This window comes from Aedes aegypti, chromosome 2, assembly GCF_002204515.2.
Source record: "Aedes aegypti strain LVP_AGWG chromosome 2, AaegL5.0 Primary Assembly, whole genome shotgun sequence".
In the NCBI taxonomy this organism is placed as follows: domain Eukaryota; kingdom Metazoa; phylum Arthropoda; class Insecta; order Diptera; family Culicidae; genus Aedes; species Aedes aegypti.
This window is the reverse complement of record NC_035108.1, coordinates 59,106,702-59,130,403: the sequence shown is the minus strand read 5'-3', so window position 1 is coordinate 59,130,403 and position 23,702 is coordinate 59,106,702. Positions and strand designations below refer to the sequence as shown.

At 39.5% G+C, this 23,702-nt stretch overlaps 2 protein-coding genes across 3 annotated transcripts in view; both read right to left on the bottom strand.

The window, feature by feature from the left end:
* Positions 1 to 23,702, bottom strand: part of LOC5568106 — a 106,944-nt gene that overhangs the window by 20,834 nt on the left and 62,408 nt on the right. Inside the window, exon 2 of one of the 2 annotated variants that reach the window (XM_021840949.1) lies at positions 1,338 to 1,919. The gene's annotated coding sequence lies outside the window, so the exon portion shown is untranslated. The remainder of the gene's footprint in view (positions 1 to 1,337; positions 1,920 to 23,702) is intronic. The other variant, XM_021840950.1, reaches the window with a different exon arrangement.
* LOC110676892 (proline-rich receptor-like protein kinase PERK10) lies at positions 1,288 to 2,677 on the bottom strand. Its single transcript, XM_021846478.1, has 2 exons — positions 2,647 to 2,677; positions 1,288 to 1,919 (listed from the first exon to the last, which is right to left on the bottom strand). Exons 1-2 carry the CDS (start codon positions 2,675 to 2,677, stop codon positions 1,288 to 1,290), a joined length of 663 nt encoding a protein of 220 aa, XP_021702170.1.

Below are 23,702 nucleotides of genomic sequence, written 5' to 3'. Positions count from 1 at the left end.
CCAGATAAATCATAATATTCCGGCCGAAGATTACCTTTTGTGAAATTCGGCGGTTTTCATCAGCGAATCTGGATTCGAAGACTTTTTCCTCTGGGAAGATCTTCAATTTAAACATTCATCAGACTTATGTTGTAGTCTCATTTATTGTCTTATTTTGCCCCGAAACATCTGATACATAGATTCTATCGATTCCAAATTATACAGTCAAATCTCCCTAATGGAGATGAACCAGCGGTGAGATGACAACTGAAACAGGTATCATTGAGTTAGGGAATGTCAAGTTATAGAGGTATAGTCTTACAGAGGGACCAAAATATGCTAAATTAAAGGGAACGCGTATTGCATCGAGTTAAGGGCAAAGTCAAGATACCGAATATCGAGTAAAGGAGAGTTGAATTTAGTTGCAAACTTTGCTTTGCGCAGTTTTGTTCAATTTCCAAACATATTAATTCATAGATCTCTAAACCTCGTCGGTTGCAAACGAAATTGCTGCAACAGTTTCATAGACATGTTTTTATGGGCCTGTACATTAGACTGGGACAAAATTTAGATTCTCGCCCTAGTCCACTTTTTCGATTGCATTTAGGTCCCATACCAGCTGTGCAAAATTTCAGCTCGATCGGAGAAACTATATTTACGCGTAAGCCGTTCAAAGTTTGTATGGGATTTACTATAGGAAAACTTACTTTTGCAAAAAAAATCGCCAGAGGTCGCCCATTGACATCTATAAAAATTCTGAATACAGATATCGATAGGTATTTTTACGATGAAAAATATTGCCGAAGACCGCGAAACAATCCGATACTTTTGAAAAAAGTTATTCAATGAAAACCTATTGGCAAGGCGACGTTGATTAGCACGTAAAGGAATAACAATAATAACAAAATCGTGCAAAATTTCAGAATAGCTCATGCTTAATAACTTTTTTCACAAGCATCGGATTGCTTTGCGGTCTACGGCAATGTTGTTCATCGTAGAAATACCTATCGAGATCTGTGTTCAGAATTTTTATAGAGGTCAATGGGCGACCTCTGGCGATTTTTCTTTGCAAAAGTAAGTTTTCCCATAGTAAATCCCATACAAACTTTGAACGGCTGGTGCGTAAATATAGTTTCTCCGATCGAGCTGAAATTTTGCACAGTTGGTATGGGACCTAAATGCAATCCAAAAAGTGGACTGGAGCGAGAATCTAATTTTTTCATATAACCGTGTCCCAGACTACTGTACATAGATGATCACATGTAATTTCAGTAGCTAACGTTAGATAACACGTTATCCTCGGCCCAATCATTTGACGTCGCAATCGATATCGCAAACCCATGAAAAGCCATACTCACTCAACAAGTGCTCTTTAATCCGTGGACGCCGCTGGGGATGCTGCTGCTGTCGCTGTTGCTGCTGATGGTGGTTCGTAATGTTGTAGCGCTGGAGCCTAGCTGGTCCTCCCGGATTCCTGTGTTCCGAAATGCCACCGCCGACAAAATTCCGCCGCTGGGTTCGATGTTGTACCACCACCTGTTGTTGAACAACAGCTCGCTGCGCATTATTGGCTCTGGGCAGTGGAACCGGTGGCAGCGGAGGCGGTGGGGTAACGTGTGGCGAATTCTCGCTATCGGAACTTCTGGGGCTACTGTTGCTGCTACGGCTACTGCGCCGTTGATGGGGAGCTGCCCCTGCCGAAGGAAGTACCGGTCGATGCTGGTAGTGCGCCCAGTATGGCGGGGGAGGTTCAGGTCTTATCTGGACCGTAGATCGCGGAGGCAGAACTGGAAGCAGTGGAAGGTTCAGATGACGACGCGATGAGGAAGATGATGACGAAGGCTGTGTTGAGGAACTGATGGCTGATGGGCCCACCTCTACTGCGGCCACCGTGGATGGGCCATTCGAAGATGTGGTTCTTGTCGACGGCGCTGCTTCTGCTGGGGAAGACACAGACAGAGGGAAAAAGAAATAGTCATAAGTAATTGAATTCTCTTTTCATTAAGATAACCATCGTCGACGTCGCATAGAAGGAAGGAAGAAGTGCAGAAATTGCTGCTCCAAACAGTTAGCAGGGCTGGAAGCGATGCACTTTTTGGTGACTCGGTAAAATTTGTTAAGTCAGTCGATAGACATTTTTTTACTGCAATTCCTACTGAAGTCACTTTTTTCGACAATGGCAAACAGAATGTTAGAACAGAGTTTGTTTTGCTTCTTTTTGAAAAGGAATTGTGTGTTCAAATAATTAATATAATCTTCCATTTTAGCTGGCAAATCAGAATGCGGATAAAACTCATGCAAAGTTGCTTTCAAAAAATATTCATGATGATCCGCTCAAGTATTGATTGCTGCATTATTCTGAAGGTTCATTCAGTAAAGAAATGCGTAAAAGTAGACGTGGCACAACGGACTAGAGCAAAAAAAAAAAATTCTTAAATTCTTAAAATGAAAAAGATACTGCAAAATTTAAGAAGTAATTATGAGTGAATAGAATTATTTGTTTGCGGTGTGAATAATAACAGTCGACGAACAAAATATACAGTATCTCTATAGGATTGACTTAAAGAAGGGAAATCATTGGTGACATTTCTTAAGCTAGAATGGCAAAAATTATTGGAACGATATGACTCGGAAGAACAGCGTATTAAATAAAGAAAGCAAAACTACTCATTGAACTTTTCCTATATTTTTTCTCCATGTCTGCACAAGTTCTCGGAAAACTCTTCTACTTTTAGGATCTGTGTCGTTTTTGATCATTGGCCATCTGGATCCGGGGATATTTTTAATTCCTTGGGGGACCGATGCGAACCGATAACCCACAGCTTTTCAAGCTTCTGGGAGAAGCCTTTTAAGCTTCTAGGAGAAGCCTTTCAAGCTTCTAGGAGAAGCCTTTCAAGTTTCTAGGAGAAGTCTTTCAAGTTTCTAGGAGAAGTCTTTCAAGCTTCTAGGAGAAGCCTTTCAAGCTCCTGGGAAAAGCCTTCGAAGCTTCTGGGAGCAGCCTTTTAAGTTTATGAGAGAAGCCTTCCAAGCTTCTGGGAGAAGGCTTTGAAGCTTCTGGGAGAAGCCTTTCAAGCTTCTAGGTGAGGCGTTTTAAGCTTTTCGGAGAAGCCTTTCAAGCTCCTCGGAGAAGCCTTTCAAGCTTCTCGGAGAAGCCTTTCAAACTATTGGCAGAAGCCTTTCAAGCTTCTAGGAGAAGCCTTTCAAGCTTCTAGGAGAAGCCTTTCAAGCTTCTAGGAGAAGCCTTTCAAGCTTCTAGGAGAAGCCTTTCAAGCTTCTAGGAGAAGCCTTTCAAGCTTCTAGGAGAAGCCTTTCAAGCTTCTAGGAGAAGCCTTTCAAGCTTCTAGGAGAAGCCTTTCAAGCTTCTAGGAGAAGTCTTTCAAGCTTCTAGGAGAAGCCTTTCAAGCTTCTAGGAGAAGCCTTTCAAGCTTCTAGGAGAAGCCTTTCAAGCTTCTAGGAGAAGCCTTTGAAGCTTCTAGGTGAAGCCTTTCAAGCTTCTAGGAAAAGCCTTTCAAGCTCCTGGGAAAAGCCTTCGAAGTTTCTGGGAGCAGCCTTTTAAGTTTATGAGAGAAGCTTCTCGGAGAAGCCGTTCAAGCTATTGGCAGAAGCCTTTCAAGCTTTTGGCAGAAGCCTTTCAAGCTTCTGAGAGAAGCCTTTCAAACTTCTGAGAGAAGCCTTTCCCTTTTAAGTTTATGAGAGAAGTCTTTCAAGCTCAACATGATCGTATATAATACCATATATGAGTACAAATGTGGAGGCGATATACGGACGTTTTGCATACAGTCTACCCAAGTAACACCGAAAACATCTTCTCGGTCAGCTCTTTTAAAATTATGTTATATTCAGGTGTTAAAGATAAAATCCAATACATCTTCTGCTTTAATACCGTTCTGATGATGTTTTAGAGAAACATATCTATTAGAAAAGCGTAGAAATCATATTCACGTTATATTTCTGTTCGATTAGTGTATGTATAACTTAGCTAAAACACTACCCATGACCAAAATTCAGCTGAGGCAATTTAATTATAAAGCTGCATACGAAAACACATTGCATACATCTCTGTTTAGATGGTTATGATTATGATGTTATAATAATGCTTTTTTCTGTCAATCGAAAAACAAACTTAGCATCTCAGTTTCTCTTCGAAGATTGATGCAGAGATTTATATTTTGAAGCAAAACAAAATATACGAAGAAACATTATGCGAATGGTAATCAATGCAAGCGGAATAGGGTAAATGAATGAAAGTGAATGTTTTAATTAATAGTGCATGGAATGAAAAACTTGTCTGATGCTGTGATTTTTTCGATGAAAAGGATTATTTTGTCTCAAAGACGATGCTCACATTTTCAATGAGTGAAATAGCATGTTTAATGTTTTTATTTCAGTTGTTTTAAACACGTATTCGATACTTATTTAAAACTTCATTCCAATACCTGTTTTTTCTATGGCTACAATCAAAGCAATGCCATGTAACATTGCCGCTCAGAACAATTATGACACATGAATTAAATTAAATATTAGCGATTTTAAGCACGACGAGTCAAGAATAAGTTCGACCCAGTCATTGTTTAATGTTTCTAGTATCACATCCTCAAAACATACAAATCAATTAAATTATCATAGATTCATAAACTAGTAACCACTACAAAACCTTTTGACCCGTACTGTGCGCTGGTGGTCAATTCCACCATGTTTCTTAGTTGTTCGATCTGACGAAAAGTTGATACAATTGTATAAATTTCACGAAAAAATAAGTAGCAACTGCACATCTATGAGCGGCGCGTAAATAATCAACAAGTGCAGCACTCTGTTTCACCAGAAATCTGAAACCGCACATAAAAACACATACACTTTATGCACAAAGCTCACTTTATATTTTCCAATTCTGAACATAATTAAAAAAAACCCAACCAAATTTTATGCAGCAAGACATTTCTTTTTTGATCACGGTACTTTCACTTGAATTCATTGACGAATCTTTTTTATTTTTGTTTATATTTTTCCAGCTGTCAAAACATTTCAAGCAATACACAATGTGCACTTGAATTTTTGCATGCCAAATTACATCTCGATAACTTGATTATAACTTAATGGTTATAATGACGTATGATATAACTTTGGTATAACAAATTCAAATGCTATGAGAAGTATGAAATAGGTATTGTAAAACATCCAGTTGAACTAAGCAGATGTTTTAAAAGCCTGCCGTTCTTGCGCTTTTTCGGTTATAAAGGTGTATGATATTCAGTATTGTATATTCGAACCAAAACAACGATGATGTACGAAAGATGTATTTTGAGCTCATTTATGACCAATTGTGTTACTTGGGTAATGGCGTATGTACGTATATCGCCTCCACTTTTGTACTTTTATGCGCTCTCTTATACGAGTTTGTGTTAACTGGGTTCAAGCTTCTAGGTGAAGCCTTTCAAGCTTCTACGTGAAGCCTTTCAAGCTTCTAGGAGAAGACTCTCAAGCTTCTAGGAGAAGCCTTTCAAGCTTCTAGGAGAAGCCTTTCAAGCTTCTAGGAGAAGCCTTTCAAGCTTCTAGGAGAAGCCTTTCAAGCTTCTAGGAGAAGCCTTTCAAGCTTCTAGGAGAAGCCTTTCAAGCTTCTAGGAGAAGCCTTTGAAGCTTCTAGGAGAAGCCTTTGAAGCTTCTAGGAGAAGCCTTTTAAGCTTCTAGGAGAAGCCTTTGAAGCTTCTAGAAAAAGCCTTTCAAGCTCCTGGGAAAAGCCTTCGAAGCTTCTGGGAGCAGCCTTTTAGGTTTATGAGAGAAGCCTTCCAAGCTTCTGGGAGAAGGCTTTGAAGCTTCTGGGAGAAGCCTTTCAAGGTTCTAGGTGAAGCATTTTAAGCTTCTCGGAGAAGCCGTTCAAGCTATTGGCAGAAGCCTTTCAAGCTTTTGGCAGAAGCCTTTCAAGCTTCTGAGAGAAGCCTTTCCCTTTTAAGTTTATGAGAGGAGTCTTTCAAGCTTCTCGGAGAAGCCTTTCAAGCTCAACATGATCGTATATAATACCATATATGAGTACACATGTGGAGGCGATATACGGACGTTTTGCATACAGTCTAATGGAGTATGTACGTATATCGCCTCCACTTTTGTACTTTTATGCGCTATCTTATTCGAGTTAGTGTTAACTGGGTTCAAGCTTCTCGTAGAAGCCTTTCAAGATTCTAGGAGAAGCTTTTTAAGCTTCTAGGAGAAGCCTTTCAAGCTTCTAGGAGAAGCCTTTCAAGCTTCTAGGAGAAGCCTTTCAAGCTTCTAGGAGAAGCCTTTTAAGCTTCTAGGTGAAGCCTTTCAAGCTTGTAGGAGAAGCTTTTCAAGCTTCTAGGAGAAGCCTTTCAAGCTCCTGGGAAAAGCCTTCGAAGCTTCTGGGAGCAGCCTTTTAAGTTTATGAGAGAAGCCTTCCAAGCTACTGGGAGAAGGATTTGAAGCTTCTGGAAGAAGCCTTTCAAGCTTCTAGGTGATTCGTTTTAAGCTTCTCGGAGAAGCCTTTCAAGCTCCTCGGAGAAGCCTTTGAAGCTTCTCGGAGAAGCCTTTCAAGCTTCTGAGAGAAACCTTCCCCTTTTAAGTTTATGAGGGAGTCTTTCAAGTTTTTCGGAGAAGCCTTTCAAGCTCAACATGATCGTATATGTTAGCATATAAGAGTACAAACGTGGAGGCGATATACGGACGTTTTGCATTCAGTCTAATGGCGTATGTACGTATATCGCCTCCACTTTTGTACTTTTATGCGCTATCTTTCTACGAGTTTGGGTTAACTGGGTTCAAGCTTCTCGAAGAAGCCTTTCAAGCTTCAAGGAGAAGCCTTTAAGCTTCTGGGAGCAGCCTTTTAAGCTTCTAGGTGAAGCCTTTCAAGCTTATTGGAGAAGTATTTCAAGCTCCTGGGGAAAGCCTTTGAAGCTTCTGGGAGCAGCCTTTCAAGCTCCTGGGAAAAGCCTTTAAAGCTTCTGGGAGCAGCCTTTTAAGTTTATGAGAGAAGGCTTTGAAGCTTCTGGAGAAGCCGTTCAAGCTTCTAGGTGAAGCGTTTTAAGCTTATACGATAAGTTTTTCAAGATCTTGAGGAAAGCCTTTCAAGCTTCTGGGAGAAACCTTTCTCTTAAGGGGGTAGAATCCGTCATCAAGTCAAGAATTTTCAAAAGCAGCTATTTCGTTCAAAATCATAAAAGTTTCCGTGAAAATATGTTCACTGTATTCTATTCTCTAACCAAAACACAGTGAACACAATATCGTCGAAAAAAATCAGTTTTGAACAGAAAAACTGGTGCTCAGTGAATCAAATTATCATCAAAATAGACAAAAAACAAACAACAAAGCAAGCTCGCTCACAACCTTTTGTCGCAACTGTCGCGGATAAGGACACAATCAAAAGCAAAATTGTCATGACAATCAAAGAGCGCAACATTGTTGCATACTTTTCAACTCGCGATTAATCAGTTAGTTGAAGCACAAAACCAAATTTATTTTATGGGTGTTGTTTGGTAGTGTGTCAATGTTTACCAACATGGAGAAAGTTCTTGAAAAATGCAATGTGAAGCCCAGTAAATCACTGCCCACGTGGTGATCGATCTTTGTCATATTCTGTTCAAGTGATGATAAACTCATGTTGTGGAATAAAATTGTTGCAACAAGAATAGGAGGTGACAATGTCTTTGTTATTGCGTGTTGAGTGACAATTGATTCACTGTTATTACGATGACGAAGCGTTGAACGTTAAATAGAAATTCTTCCTAATCCTCATGGGAATAATATAATTGGTTGAATGATTTACGATAATAATGCATTGTTAGGGCAGGATCGTGGCTTTCGGCGGGTAACTATGTCACACACGGACGTTTCTGGCACTACCGGACTTGGTACGGTTGTCGGAACTGGGCACCATATGATCACTCAATCTTTAAGCACTTCACGACCACTTAAGTTTTGTTTGAATGTTCGAACTTAACTCGGATATGGTTCGGATTTGACTGACTAAATTTTATTTCATTTACTTCGCTTTTCTACCCTACTTTGTATGAAATCTTTCGTTTAACGAATTATTACAAGCTTTAAAAATCTGCCAGCATTGCTGTCAACTGCAATGGTATACCTGCTTTTTGGGCCAAGATTTATTTGAGACCTGTTATTCATTCTTATGGATCTTTTTCGCCTCCAAAGTAAAAGTGAAGGGATCTTTTAGATGTCTGATATGTAGAACAGTAATGAAAACCAGAAGTTCTTCTAAATTAGAATTTCTGTAGAAACGGCAAAAATGTTTGCTATTTGTCCTAAATTAGGACAGCTTCTGATGCTTTCAATGAATCAGTGTGAATGGTGGTTACTTGACGGTTTGAAATTATGCAGTAGAGGAGAGAAGAAAACAGACTGTAAGTATTTTCTTCGCTGTCTTACCGCAGATGAATTTAGAATTCACAACATAAAATCGTTTTGGAAGCTAAATAAACTGTCAGAAAAAATGTTCGTGACCTTTTTTTCTTGATGGTTTATTTTTTCATTCTTCTTCATAGTCAGTGCGAAAAGCAGTATAATGTCACAGAAAAATGTAGCAAGATAATACTTTTCCCATCCCTGGTCCTAATTGTTGAACATACACTACCCACCGAAAGTGTGGAATCGTTGCAATACTGAATATTGCAGCACTTTTAAGTTTAGCATCACCCTAAACCAAGTGAAAAAAGCTTATTCAACTGAAATATAAAATCTTATTGGCTTAAGGCAACATTTCAAAATATGTTCCCAAAAATCAAATTGAAATTGCTCTTCGGAATCCCGAAAAAAATTCATTTTAGGTGATGCTAAACTTTTTAAGGTGCTGCAATATTCACTATGAGTGTTGCAATATGCGATTCCATATTTATGGTGGGTAGTGTACCATAAGAAATACATGGACTGTTCAACAATAGACGAGATTTTACATCGTTCAATAATAGGAATTACCGTACTTTTCGCTACCACCCCTGCGTTGTAGCTGAAGAAGCGAACACACAAAAGTGCAACCCGAGTGGTCATAACTTATCGAACGTTACGATAATCGACGACGCCACAGAGAGCTCCCCCTCCATGGGGCCTGGCGTTGAAAAGTGTCACCCGGAGGAGATGGCGGATGCAGTAGTGGTGTTTGCTCAGTACGTGTTTTGTCAGCTAGGTTCAAGTGGTAATTTTTTCACTGAGGAAACCGGACGTAAGACTGTCATAAGATTTGCTTATGGAATTACGACACAAGAAAAATCTTTGAAATTCATAAGACCATCGTATGATTTTCGGCAGATGCTGTTTCCATAATACACCTCGTAGGAATTTCGTAAGATGATCTTATGTACCAGCATTGACATGATAACAAAATCCATAGATAGTCTTATGAATTACGTTCTAATCCATTCTTGATTCCATAAGACTGTCTTGAGTAATTTGAGCTTTAGATTTTAAATTTCAATGAATGAATTATACTAATTCGCGTTGATAAATAGGTTAACCAACATGCAAAAATCAAATTTTCGTCCATTTTGTCACACCGCAATTCGATTAAAGCTTTCAACTGTAAGCATAAGAATCGAGTTGCGATACGACAAAGTGGATGACAATTCGAATTTCTTGAGTTGGCTAACCTATTTTAACGCGAAGCAGTATATCATAGCAGAGAAAAAATATTGAGAAAAATTGTGAAGAACGCTTCAATTGGTGGAGGTTTACGTTAGGGGCATCCATAAAGGGATGAGGGGGGCTTATGATTTCTTAAGCGTCATACAAATTGTTTGAAATTTTCATACAAAAATCTTTGTTCGGATCCAATTTCACAACCTGATTAAAAGAAAGTGTCAGTTACAGCGTAAATTATGATAAATAGGAAATATTTACCCTTTGATGCATTTAAAACGGAGACAGACAGCGACAAGTCATACACGTCAAGTTCGGAAGCCATATTGAATTTCTGATAGTGAAATGCCTGTACCGAGAAAATTTGTCTCACGTGGTTTTTCACAATGATGATCAATGGGATTCATAAGCGTTCTTATGACATTGACAATTGAAGTTATGAAATAATTACACTAGTCTTATAAATCTCAATCTCGTCGTATGAAATACACAAGTGTCTTATGAACCGACAAAAAAATAATAAAAAATGCTTTCATTAGTGTGATCTTATGAAAATCATGCGAGATTTTTGCCTCAGTGTTCGATTGCTAATTGCGTATCCAAGTGGGTGAAGATTGTGCCGGCTGGTGGTCCTAGCTCTGGCTCTTAGGTGGCTAACTGGAGCCAGAGGCCACACACGCCGCACGAGATAAGATTGAGTTGATCTAGGTGAAATGGCTCGAGTTTGGTAGGTTAGTTCAATGTGGTTGAAGTTGTTCAAGCACATTGTTTTTGAAAGTTAGTTGTAGTTTGGAGCGAACTAGGTGATAATTAATTGAAAATTATTGGAGAAAGCATCCATATCTTGCCAAACAGTTCTAGTTCAACTAGCAAATAAAAATGTGATTTTCAGATCAATTGTTCGAATGTAAATGGAATTTTGGACGGATTTACAATTGTATTGTCATACCACTGTGGCTACAGCTTTGCTATGTTAAGTATCGAATGAGACGCTGTCCCAGCTGCGCATCAGGCGCTGTCCCAGTTGGCACGTAGCACCAGAAAGAAGAAAAAGATGTGCTTACAAGTTGAAATCCATACCACACTGGGACTGCCGTTTTGCAGCCTTCAAAACCTTCGATACCGCAAGACATTAATGCAAACAGTGTAATTACCAGCGCTCGTCCTTCCGTTTAGGAACGCCCGCTGAGACCCCCAGTTCCTCCCAAAGGGCGTAAGATGGAAGCATCCATAACGTTACACGTTTGCCTATATGACTAATGGAATGCAATTCGCAATCCCCACCTCCTCCATGCCTATTAATCGAATCCCCTTCGGTGGGCGATCACTAAATCTGCAGCGCCGCGATCATCTTTAATTCGCGAGTCGTGTGCCCGCCTAAAAATTTATGTGCTGGGGAATTCCCTTGGCCCGGCAGGAGACCACGAGACACGAATGAGGCGCGTGAGCAAACAAATGGGTTGCGGTAGATGGCGGCGTCATATGGCTGAGGAAAAATTACCACTTCTGGAGGGCAAAAGGTTTTTGCGACTATAATGATCTATTTATCACTATCTTGTTCTATAATTAAACGAAATTGCTCGATAAATAACTTCGTAGCACTGGTATAACTACACATGTTCGAATTTCAAATGAATTGTGCCACTGAATGATTTTAAAATAAACCATGAATATAAAAGAATACTCCATTTTAACGACTGCTTGGGCACGTTAGGAGTTAATCAGCAATATTAGCTTGCTTTTTCCCGAGCAGCCTACATAGCCGTGTAATGTCGGTAGCGATTGTTTCAATTGGCTAAGAATTAACATTACGGACTGCCTGTTCCGCTGGAAACAAGTTCACCTCACAGGTGAGGTGACCTCTAATTCATGCGGCTTCGAGATTACCGTGCCTAGGAATGAATGGTTAGGGGGGTGTAAATGAAACCTAATCGAAGCTTAATCCTGCCTAGTTTGGGTAGTGGCTACCGTTAGGATAGCTCAGATCATTTTGTAGCCCTTAAGAACAGCAGTGATCAATCTTTGCATACCCATGCAAAATGCTACAGCCGAAGTGGTGTTTTTTCAAGAACCTTACTTTAGTAGGGGAATTTCTACCTTGGTAACCTTGTGGCCACAGTTTTTGCTACTTTCAGTAAACATGAAATGACGAACTCGCGTGTCATGCCTCATGACCAATCATTGCTACACTCATTTTTGAGCTAAAAATCAGAAATGTAACTGGTGTCACAATTGATATTTCTGTTGGTGACTTCAACAGGAGACACGTCTAACGTTCAGTGTATTACCACATAATGAACCATCCCCTACGGATGTTTTCAAACGAGTTATTGTACATTGCCTAACGAAAGGCCTTCTGCTGATTGTGCGCAGAGATGCTAATACTCATCACATAATCTGGAGCAGCTCCGGTATCAATTTGAGAAGCTCCAGTCTGATTAAATACTTAAGTAGTACAGATCTTGGATTACTTATTATAGGCAATCGCCCAACCTTCATGGTATCTGCTAGAGAAGAAGTGTTAGACATAATGCTCTGCTCGAACAGAATCAGGCACGAGTTGACGAATTGGCATGTTTCAGATAATGAATTATTATCTTACCATCGCTACATCTTCTTTTAACATTTGAATATAAATTTACAGACTGCATTTTTTATACTCCACAAAATGGGAATTGGTTGTGACCAAATTTCATGGATTCTCTCCGTCCATTGGAAATCCTAGTGATTTAGATGTTTCCATTTCTGGTGAATTGGGATACAATTGACCTTGCTATCTTTGATCTTACAATTGTTTGTCACTTTCCTTAGGGATGGTACACAAATTATGTCACGCTAAATATCAACTTTTGTGACCCCCCCCCCCTTGTCACGTTTTTTGTATGGGTCCTCCGAAAATTTTGTAAGGCTTGTCACGCTTGGCTTAACACTTCCTTCACGGGAAAAGTGGACACATGACTGTTTGCAAAGAAGTATGTCCGAAAGTCAGGCTGCTATGAAAGCTCTTGCTTCGGCCAACTCAAGATCGAAGCTTGTTATCGCATGTCGAACTCAAATTGAGGAACTGAATTCAGTCAACTCTGAAACCTTTTATGGGTACCTGGCCATTCTTCTATCGCTGGAAATGAATTAGCTGATGAGCTAGCTCGTAATGAAGCATCGCAAAATTTTATTGACCCTAAACCAGCTATTCCAATTTCGCTGTGCTGTGTGAAGCTTCAGAAATTTTTGAGCGACAACTCAGTACAAGCAATATTAAAATACAGTAGTTTCTTGATTTTATCACTGCTCGTTTTAATAACGCTTTATTAAATCACTCTCGATTTTAGCACGGTTTTTTGTTCGATTTTATCACGACACAATAATCATTGGAAAATCATACATTTTACATTGAAAAACAACCCCAAACAAGCAACATGTATCCATTTGGCCCATGTCTTACATGCTTTTCATTTTATTACCTATATTTCAGCAATACAAAGCTCAAAGTTTAATGAAAATTATATGGCAGAAAATACAATTTCATTATATCACGCTTCGGTATATCACGCCAAATTTTGGGTCCGTGATATAATCAAAAAATTACTGTTATTTGGAGTCATGTCATCAAACAAAATTGTACATTACTGAACCATCCCCAAAGGTGGCAAAGTATTTAACAAATCTGTCAAAGCAGAATTGCAATCTTTTGGGCAAAGCCTTGACTGGCCATTGCCGACTAAACTATCGCATGGCAAATATTCAGCGTGCTGACTGATTTGTGTGTGATAGCTGTAATTCCGATTATGGAACTTCGTATCACCTAATATGTAACTATACACAGTTCGCACGAAACGTGTAAATTTCTGAGACATATAATGCACATAATTGAAGCGTGGAGTATCATGGATATTTACATGATATGTCATGTAAACTTCAATTATATGTGATGTAATACAGCAGGATCCTCTGTGGTTACATGACATATAACACATTTTTACATGATTTCAGACTTAAATTTACATGACGTCATGTTTACATCGCATAAATGAAGTTTACATGACGTGTAATTTTCATAATTTTTAACTGTGTACAGTTTTCCCGCAATTGCAATTGCGATTCCGCTTGCTTGGTAGTCACTTATTGAGTGAAACTGAATTCAGAAACCTGACCCTTTAGGACCTTCTGTTATTCTTAACCCGCTGTGGTAATGTGCTATAGGCTCTATTTACGCTCATGCGTTTTGCAGTGCCCTTTTTAGAGCGCTGTTTGAACCTATTATGGTACATGCTCTCATTTCGCTTATGCGATATTTCCTCTTCAAGGGACCCCCTTCCCTATTTCCTTCCATCTTTCCCTTCCTTTTCCTCTCCCATCGGGTTGATGATGAAATAGGCTAAAATATGACGATGGCACAAATTTCCCAAATGGCATGGAAAGTGCCTCTGGAGCCGGCCTTCTGATACCTGATACATGTTTAGAATCTAAAATGAAAATTTGTGCCACTGAATAACTTTAAAATACACCATGAATATAGAAGTATGCTCCATAGAAAACACAGAATGATGGGGTTCGTGGTCTAATGACTATCGCTTCTGGTTTATATGCATATTAGGGCGGTTCAAATTTTAACAATGTTTGAGAATCCTATTTCCCATGTATTCCTTACCATAGAAATAGTGTTCTGTGACATTTTCAGCTTTCAAGGTAGTGATTTAAAGGTGGCCCTAAGACGATGTAGCTTTATACGGAAATTCCTATGGAGAAAATTTGTGATATGTTCCAAACACGCTAGTACTGTAATGTAAGTACAAACTTATAATCCCATAGTAAAAACTTATTCTTCAAACCATAATAAAGATTTTTTCTGAAGAGAGAAATTCAATCCCACGGGTGGCAGAAGTGATATTCATGAGTTTGTTTGCTATTATTTAGCTTATTATGGGTTTATAGCCCTGCAAACATGTACAAAAATCCCAAACAAAATTAGCTCAAAAGAGATTTGTTTCTTCAGCAACATCCTTCATCAAGGTTTAAAGAATGAGTTTTCAATATGGAATGATAAGTTTCTACTTACATTACAGTACTAGCGTGTATGGAACATTTTTCAAAATTTCTCCATAGTAATTTCCATATAAACCTACATTGTCTTTGGGCCACCTTCAAATCACCACCTAGAAAGCTGAAAATTTCACAGAACACTGTTTTTATGGTAAGGATGGTAAGGAACATATGGGAGATTGGATTTCCAAACTTTTATAAAATTTGAATCGCCCTAATGCATATGGTCATGGGTTAAATCAGAGAATTTGTTTATTATAGAGAATTCTATAGTAATTCTGAAACCAAAGGTTCCAATTGAACCGTCAAACGTGGTTCCAATCGAGCAAAACCAATGAGACTCAAAAAGATGTTATGCATAAGAGACGATGGATGTGTGTTAGTGAAAAGCGATACGTAAGTGACGTCATTGATAAGCTTGGTTTCTTATGCCGACTGACAAGATGACACGCACATTAAAATATTGTTTGAATGACCTCAATTATTGATAGTCATTGCAAATGTTGTTTATAAACAAAGTCAAAATCCTCTCCGCGTTTCTCTAGTATAATCATATTCTCTGGGTTAAATCTTAGGCCTGTCCCTTTCCTCGTTCTTTGTATTTGTATATTCTACTTGCTTCTATCTTCAACTCTTGATATATCACACGTAATCTATTTGTTCATAGCAATCGCTAGAACCAGAGACGGACAAGAAACCGCTTCCCTACGCTTTCGAACTGGCGTAGATGCAGTGGACTTCACGGTTTACAGCAGACTAGTAATAAATTTAACATCAATTCCCCCATCTTCCCCACATTAGTCTGCAACCTGACGTGGCAGACGCTATTGCATTGTTGGCTAAAAATAGAAGACCACTATTGAGGACGCCTGTTAGTCCCAGTCGACTATTCTGGTTTCTTGTGTAAGTGCAGCTGACCTGGTGATACTGGATTTGCAACCAATCATAATGAACCCATAGTTTATGAAATAATTTTTCATAACAAATACCATCTTTATGCACAAAAATGCAACCTATTACACAATATTACATAAATCACATAAATTACATCAAATCACATCATACACATCGAAAATAACACACAAATAATATCATTTTTTTACCATAAACTATCCCATTAGGCCGGTTTTAAATAACAAAAAGTTTTGAGAAACCAATGTTTCATATTTTCTTTACAATTTTTAGCGTTAATAGTGTGTTTTACTGAAAATAGTGTTCCGTAAATGTAGGTGGTAATTAAAAAGTGGCTCATTGACGTGGATTACTATTGCAAATTTAAATATGAGAATAACTAGGGTAGAAGCACTGGTTTTGGCCAGCATAAGAGAGATTATTTATAAAAAATAAACGAAAAGCCCTGCATGTACTGCAAATACGTAAAAATAAAGCTCTCAATCCATTATGCATAAAACACATCGGAACTTAGTCGAAACCTTATGTTCGCATTAGAAATCACGTTGGTCAAAATAGGCTTCCATAACCAGTTTCAGCCATATATAATTTATATATAAGATTCCTAACTTGGCCCATCACATTGCCCTCAGAGTGACCAAATAAAGAGTACCCCGTAAAAATTAGGTGTATGGAAAGTAAAATTATTATTAGGAAAATAATATTTTTCATCTATGTTTCGGATCAATTTGGACGAATAAATGAATGTTGCTCCAACGTGTGAATATATTCTTATTAACACAAAATGTTCCATGCTAATTAGCTGTGTAAACGGTATGTAATCCACTATGGCCACGATTGGCAAATGGCCAAAACCGGTGTTTCTACCCTGTGAAAAATTAAAAAAAAAGTTCCAAACACGTTAGTACTGTAATATTAGGTTAAATTTATCATCTCACAGTGATTACCGTAATCCAAGGTAACATTGATCAGTTTTTTCTATATTTATTGAAATTTTCAATTTAAAGTGCAAATGGTGCTAGTTTTATATTTTTAACACAAGTAGTGGCACCCATCGCTTGTGGCTTTATATCATATTTACTTTACTGAAAGTTTTAAGCCTGTTTAAAAAAAATGTTTCATATTTCTTTATTTAGCAGATCTGGGCTTACATCGATCACCCATGCAAACAATAATCGGTAGTAATTAAATTGTCATTACTTACTTAAATCACGGTCACTGAAGCCGAATATGATTGCCAAACTCTTACAAGTAATTTACTTTTGGAGTTATTTTAAAATTAAAGACGCCTTAAACCGCGGAATACGCTCCCAAATAGGCAATTTACAAAGGAAATTATACATCCTTCATTATAATTCGTCAATTTGGCTGAATTGAAAAATAATTGAAATACTTGAAATTTTCACTATGGAATCGTTTTCCGCGATGCAATTTTAAATAAGCAGCGCATTTTCCTTGCTAGAAATCGAAATTGATAATGCGTTTAAAAATATTGCTTTCTTTGCTAAGAACCTTTGTTAGTGAAAGCAGCTGGTTTCATAAAAAGTTTTTATTTTCTTCAGGGTTACCTCTGAATATATTTTCTCGATATGCAATCAATAAAAACAAAGATCGGCGGACAATTTGGTTACCAGATCAGAGTGTGTTGCTTCCATAGAAAAGCGCTCAATATCCACATTCACCAATTAACACGATTATCCAAAAATTGTCTGGAAATTCGTTTATACCAGATAAGTTGCAATGGATCCTAATCATTGATTTCCTAAAACCATACAAAATTATTTAAGATTATAAGAAAATGGGATATGTAAATATAAAAAGTTAAATACAAAAATTGTGTAGCTGCTACACAAATGAAGTGAAAATTGTTGACAGTTCCTTCAACAGAATAAAATCATTGCCCAGACTATACTATAAAATTTGTAGACAAGACATGTCAACATTGAATCATCCCTTGTTTATTTAATTATTTATAGCTAACGTAAAAAGCTGGCTAATTTGCAGAACTTATGTGAGACATGAATCTTAGGTAGTGTCATTCATAATCAAGGAAATCGTTGTCATTCATAATCAAGTTGAAAAATTGACCCATGAACAAAACTAAAATTTCACAAAAACCTTGTTTTTTGTTCGCTATAATTTATGAGCTTAATCATTAACGCATGAATTATAACTCTTACTAGGAAGAACATTCCGATCAATGTTACTCAGTTTTACGGTACTCATTCTTCAACCCATAAAAGAGCATGTTGTTGAAGAGAGCAACTCAATCCGACAGATGGTATATCCATCAATTTGTTTGCTATTATTTGGATGCTTGTGGGATTATAATCCAGTAAACTTCTGCTAAGACCCCTAACTAAATTAGCTTAAAATGATTCTGTTTCTTCAGTAACTTTCTTTATCATTGTTTGAGTAATGAGATTCTATAATTCATACTTGTATTAACAGGGATATGATAATTACCGGTATACCGTATTAGAGGTAGTATTGTAGTTTCTTCATATAAATTTCTATATAAACTTTTAGCGTCCTTGAGCCACTTTTTAATCCTCGCCAGAATAGCTGAAAGTTTTAGGTAAAAATGCACCGAAGCATCAATTTTTTTTCAAATGCACAAAACTTGCATAACCTATGATCTCGCCCTAAAAGCCATTGGTAACCAAGTTGTAGCTCATTGTGTTTTAAAAAATAAGTGATAATGATGAAAACTATATTAGCATTGTTAAATAACGTGTAAATCCATTCGTTGGCTCAGTAACAACAATCTACACACTTGATTACTAATGGCTTTTAGGGCGAGATCATAAATTAAGCGAGAAATCTGAAGAACCACGTAACCGTTCACACTGAAAATTTGATCGGTTGATCGTTATCAGCGATCAAGATTTCAGTTTGAATATTTGAGCTGAGGCTTTGATTCATCCTCATCTTAACAGAACACTATTTTCATCAGAAGCATTGTAATGAAGATGAAATTTCCATTTTTTTTGCGATTTGAACCGCCCTTCTATCCACAGCATACCCGAGCAAAGCTTGAGATCACATTGACAACTAATTTCTATGTTGTGATGTCGCGAATTTTGATAACTCAGTTTGCTGTCATTTTGGTCGTTTTAACGGTTAAAATATCAAAACTGCTTTATAGAGCAGAAAAATATTCCCAGGAAATCAAATTGAAACCATTTTTTGTCATCAGTTACAGCAAATTGAAAACTGTTTCTGCTATCATGGAAAGCAAATTAAGAACTCATTGAGATGTACACGGTAAATGGCTGGGCATGGCGTACCATTGGTACCTCGCGTAGCTTCTTCTTCTTTCTGGCGATACGTCCCCACTGGAACAGAGCCTGCAGGCCCTGCAAGCCAACCGTAAAAACATATCAGCACAGGAACGTCAACGAGAGAATACGGACCGGAACAATCGGCAAAGACCACAGCGACGAAAATGGACTAGCGATTGGAAACTCGGTACGTGGAACTGCGAATCTGTCAACTTCATCGGAAGCACACGCATACTCTCCGATGTACTGAAGATCCGCGGTTTCGACATCGTAGCGCTGCAGGAGGTGTGCTGGACAAGTTCGAAGGTGCGAACGTTTAGAGGTAATCATACCATCTATCAGAGCTGCGGCAACACACGTGAGCTGGGAACAGCCTTCATAGTGATGGGTGATATGCAGAGGCGCGTGATCGGGTGGTGGCCGATCAACGAAAGAATGTGCAAGTTGAGGCTCAAAGACCGGTTCTTCAACTTCAGCATTATAAACGTGCATAGCCCTCACTCCGGAAGCACTGATGATGACAAGGACGCATTTTACGAGCAGCTTGAACGCGAGTACGACCGCTGCCCAAGCCACGACGTCAAGATCATCATACGAGAACGGCCTACGACTGATAGATTTTGCCGCCTCCAAGAACATGGCCATTCGCAGCACCTACTTTCAGCACAGCCTCCCGTATCGATACACCTGGAGATCACCACTGCAGACGGAATCCCAAATCGACCACGTTTTGATCGATGGACGGCACTTCTCCGATATTACCGACGTGAGAACCTATCGTGGCGCTAACATTGACTCTGATCACTATATACACAGAATTTTTTTTGTTTTTAATTTTCAATGTGATGAAACTGAAGTCTACTGTAAAAATAAATCAAATTCGTGTGTTGTTACAGCATCATGTAAATTTAAATAAATAAACATTTAATTTTCAACTAATAATGGTTGAATATTACATGATCGTGTAAATTTAAAGTGAATTCGATTGAAAAATAATGGATTGGTCGTTGAAATATAGGTTTATTTTGATTCTCCAAATATGTGCATGAAAATAAACATAAATTTAAAACAGTTTTTTAGTTGTGTAGTGATGGTGAAACTGTGCCAAAAACTATCCGTCACCAACAATGTACGGTATCGACGCCCGCCTCGGTAAAACCTAGCGCGAATGGTCCAACCGAACGTCGCTGCCGCATACGCGCAGCATCTCGAGGTAGCGTTGCCGGAAGAGGGCGAGCTTGACGAAGCCCCTCTTGAGGACTGCTGGAGCAACATAAAAGCAGCCATCACCAAGGCAGCCGAGAGCATCGTCGAAAGCAGCAAACCCGACTATTTCGGGACAAAAAGCGCCGCCTGGAAGAAGCGGAATGTGAAGAAATGGAGCAGCTGCATCGTTCACAAGAAACGCGAAAGTTCTACGAGAAGCTTAATGCATCCCGAAAAGGCTTCGTGCCGCGAGCCGAAATGTGTAGGGATAAGGACGGAAGCATCTTGACAGCAAGAATAACAAGGCCGCTGGTAAGGATGGTATTGGAGCTGAACTCATCAAAATGGGCCCGGAGAGGTTGGCCGCCTGTCTGCACCGGCTGATTGTCAGAATCTGGGAAACGGAACAGCTGCCGGAGGAGTGGAAGCAAGGGGTCGTATGCCCCATCTACAAGAAGGGCGACAAACTGGAATGTGAAAACTATCGTGCGATCACTATCCTGAATGCCGCCTACAAAGTGCTATCCCAGATTATCTTCCGTCGTCTATCACCAATAACAAATGAGTTTGTGGGAAGTTATCAAGCTGGTTTCATCAACGGCCGCTCGACAACGGACCAAATCTTCACTGTACGGCAAATCCTCCAGAAATGCCGTGAATACCAAGTCCCAACGCATCACCTGTTCATCGATTTCATAGCGGCTTATGATAGCATCGACCGCGAAGAGCTATGAAAAATCATGGACGAGTACAGCTTTCCCGGGAAGCTCACAAGACTAATAAGAGCAACGATGGACGGTGTGCGGGATAGCATGAAGATTTCGGGTGAACATTCCAGTTCCAGTGCCTGCTGTTCAACATCGCGCTAGAAGGTGTCATGCGGAGAGCCGGGTTCAATAACCGAGGTACGATTTTCACAAGATCCAGTCAATTTGTTTGCTTCGCGGATGATATGGATATTGTCGGCAGAACATTTGGAACGGTGGCAGACCTGTACACCCGCCTGAAACGTGAAGCGACAAAAGTCGGCCTGGTGGTGAATGCGTCAAAAACAAAGTACATGCTGATAGGCGGAACCGAGCGCGACAGAGCCCGCCTGGGAAGCAGTGTTGCGGTAGACGGGGATACTTTTGAGGTGGTTGATGATTTTGTCTACCACGGATCCTTGTTAACAGCTGATAACAACGTTAGTCGTGAAATACCGAGACGCAGCATCAGTGGAAGTCTCGCCTACTATAGGCTCCAGAAAGAGCTGCGTTCGAGAAAGATTCACCCCCGCACCAAATGTACCATGTACAAAACGCTTATAAGACAGGTTGTCCTCTATGGACATGAAGCATGGACCATGCTGGAAGAGAACCTGCAAGCACTTGGAGTGTTCGAACGACGGGTGCTTAGGCGGAGTGCAGGAGAACGGTGTGTGGTGGCGGAGAATGAACCACGAGCTCGCTAGGCTCTACGGCGAACCCAGTATCCAGAAGGTTGCGAAAGCTGGAAGGGTACGCTGGGCAGGGCATGTTGCAAGACTACCGGACAACAATCCTGCAAAGATAGTGTTCGCGTCGAATCCGGTTGGCACAAGAAGGCGGGGAGCACAGCGAGCGAGGTGGCTGGATCAGGTGCAACAAGATCTGGAGAACGTGGGCCAAAATCGAAGTTGGAGAGAAACAGCCATGGACCGAGTAAATTGGCGTAACATCGTTAACGAGGTTTTATCAAATTAATTGATGTAACACCAACTAAATAAAATAAAATAATGGAGCATTTTTATTTTTTTTTTATTGGCGCATTGAATAGGCTGCCCTTCTGGAGATGACCCTCTCAGCACAGTCAGCATGGGAGGAAATCATTTTCCGTTTTTCGCGCTTATGCTGGCGCAGCATCATAGGTAGGCAGGAAGCATGGATGGCATCATCATTATCACATCGCAACAACGTCGAGCTCGAAGCTTGCCCAGCGTGTGGTGGTGAGATCATATTCGATTTTCCCACTGCCACCAGCCAGCCAATCTCTGGTCATGGAGACGTTGCAGGGGATCGATTTCCCACGGTCCGAGGATGGAGCTAGCGGCGGGTACACGTTTGATTACTTACGACTGATGACCGCGGAAAAAAGTTTGAGGTAAATCGTAAAACATGATTTGCGAAGAATGGCTGCATTGGTTTGCCAGAAACATTGACCAATTCATCCAGGTTAGGGTGTGGCTTACTTTTCGGAAGCTCGCAAAACTAAAAGTTTGTGTTTGAGCCAAACTAATATGATTTAGAAGTGGCAAGCGTTTTGTAGGTAAATTTCTATGTTATAAAGTTATAAATTGGAAGTCAATTTACATTAATGTAGCGTACTATTGATGTTAATGTGAAATTCACATATCTTTGTTCTTTTTTACCAAATTTCAATCGCAGGTTTTCGGGAATTACGTCTCAACTGGAACAGAACCTGCTTATCAGCTTAGTGTTCTTCTTCTTCTTGGCATAACATTTGTTTTGACAACTTTTCAAAACTAGACCGTACCCTAATCTACCTCCGCATAACCCGTGTGTTGTAGGTAGCAGTTAGTCAATGCAACGAACGGGCCTCCGTTTAAAGTTCATAGGTTGATACGGTGAAGGTAGTTTGGTAGCAAACCGCACAGATTGCCAATCTGTGGAACTGGGATTCGATAATGCTAACGGCACGCCCCAGTAATGCACATTCGTGCCCACCGCAATGATCGGTTAGCTCTTTCTCTCTGCGGCATGCAGCAGTGTAGCCCAATAAAAACTGCATCTAATGTGAACCGCGCACGTACAAATCAACCAACGAGCATATTGGTGCTTGCTGTGGCTGTCCGTCCGTTAAACATATGGAAAAGTTATGCAAAACCGACCTTATGCGCAACGGCAGCATCAGAGTGGTTATTTATGCTGACTTGTGTGAATTTCACGTTCCACGGCTGAATTCAATGGGCTGAATGTAACGGGTTGGCATTCGCGGCTATTATGGCAGAAAAAATGACGGATCAGATATCAATCGAAGATCGGCGATTCTTGCGAGATACTGGATCGCAAACGAGTAGGAGCCCGAACAAAGCCTAGGTTTCTAAGATGTTGGAATCTATGAAAAATATCATATTTTTCTGCTCTATGATGAACACGGCCAGGATTTTTTTTTTAATTATTGAAGTTTGAACAACTTTTGTTCCCGCAAATTTCGTTTAGGGCAATTTTCCAATTCTGCATTTTTCAATGATTCCTTCAAGTCTTTGTTCAAGGATACCGCTGGTGGTGCCTCCAGGAATTTTTCTATATATTTTTCATTATATTTTCGGCTATTTCCTCTCGAACTCGTCGTGAAATGAAATCAAAAAATTCTACTTTGGAAAATGGATACTCAATTTCAACAATTATTCCACGATAGTTGACGTTCCGTTAAGATATGAAAAAAGTTAAAACCCAGATTGTTCGAATTCTATCATATTCTATCTAACTACTGTGCAAATGTTCCCATATTTGTACAACCATCACTGGGACAGTTATTCTTAAAAAAAACCAAAAACTAATCATCCTCATGCCTCGTTCCACTCTAATTTCAACCATCCTGTCCACGCATCAGACAACGAAAATTTAGTTTATAGCTTTGACCGCTGATTGGCGACTTTAGACTTGCGGACCTGCACCCTTGTGTTCCTGGAAAATAATTTAGATA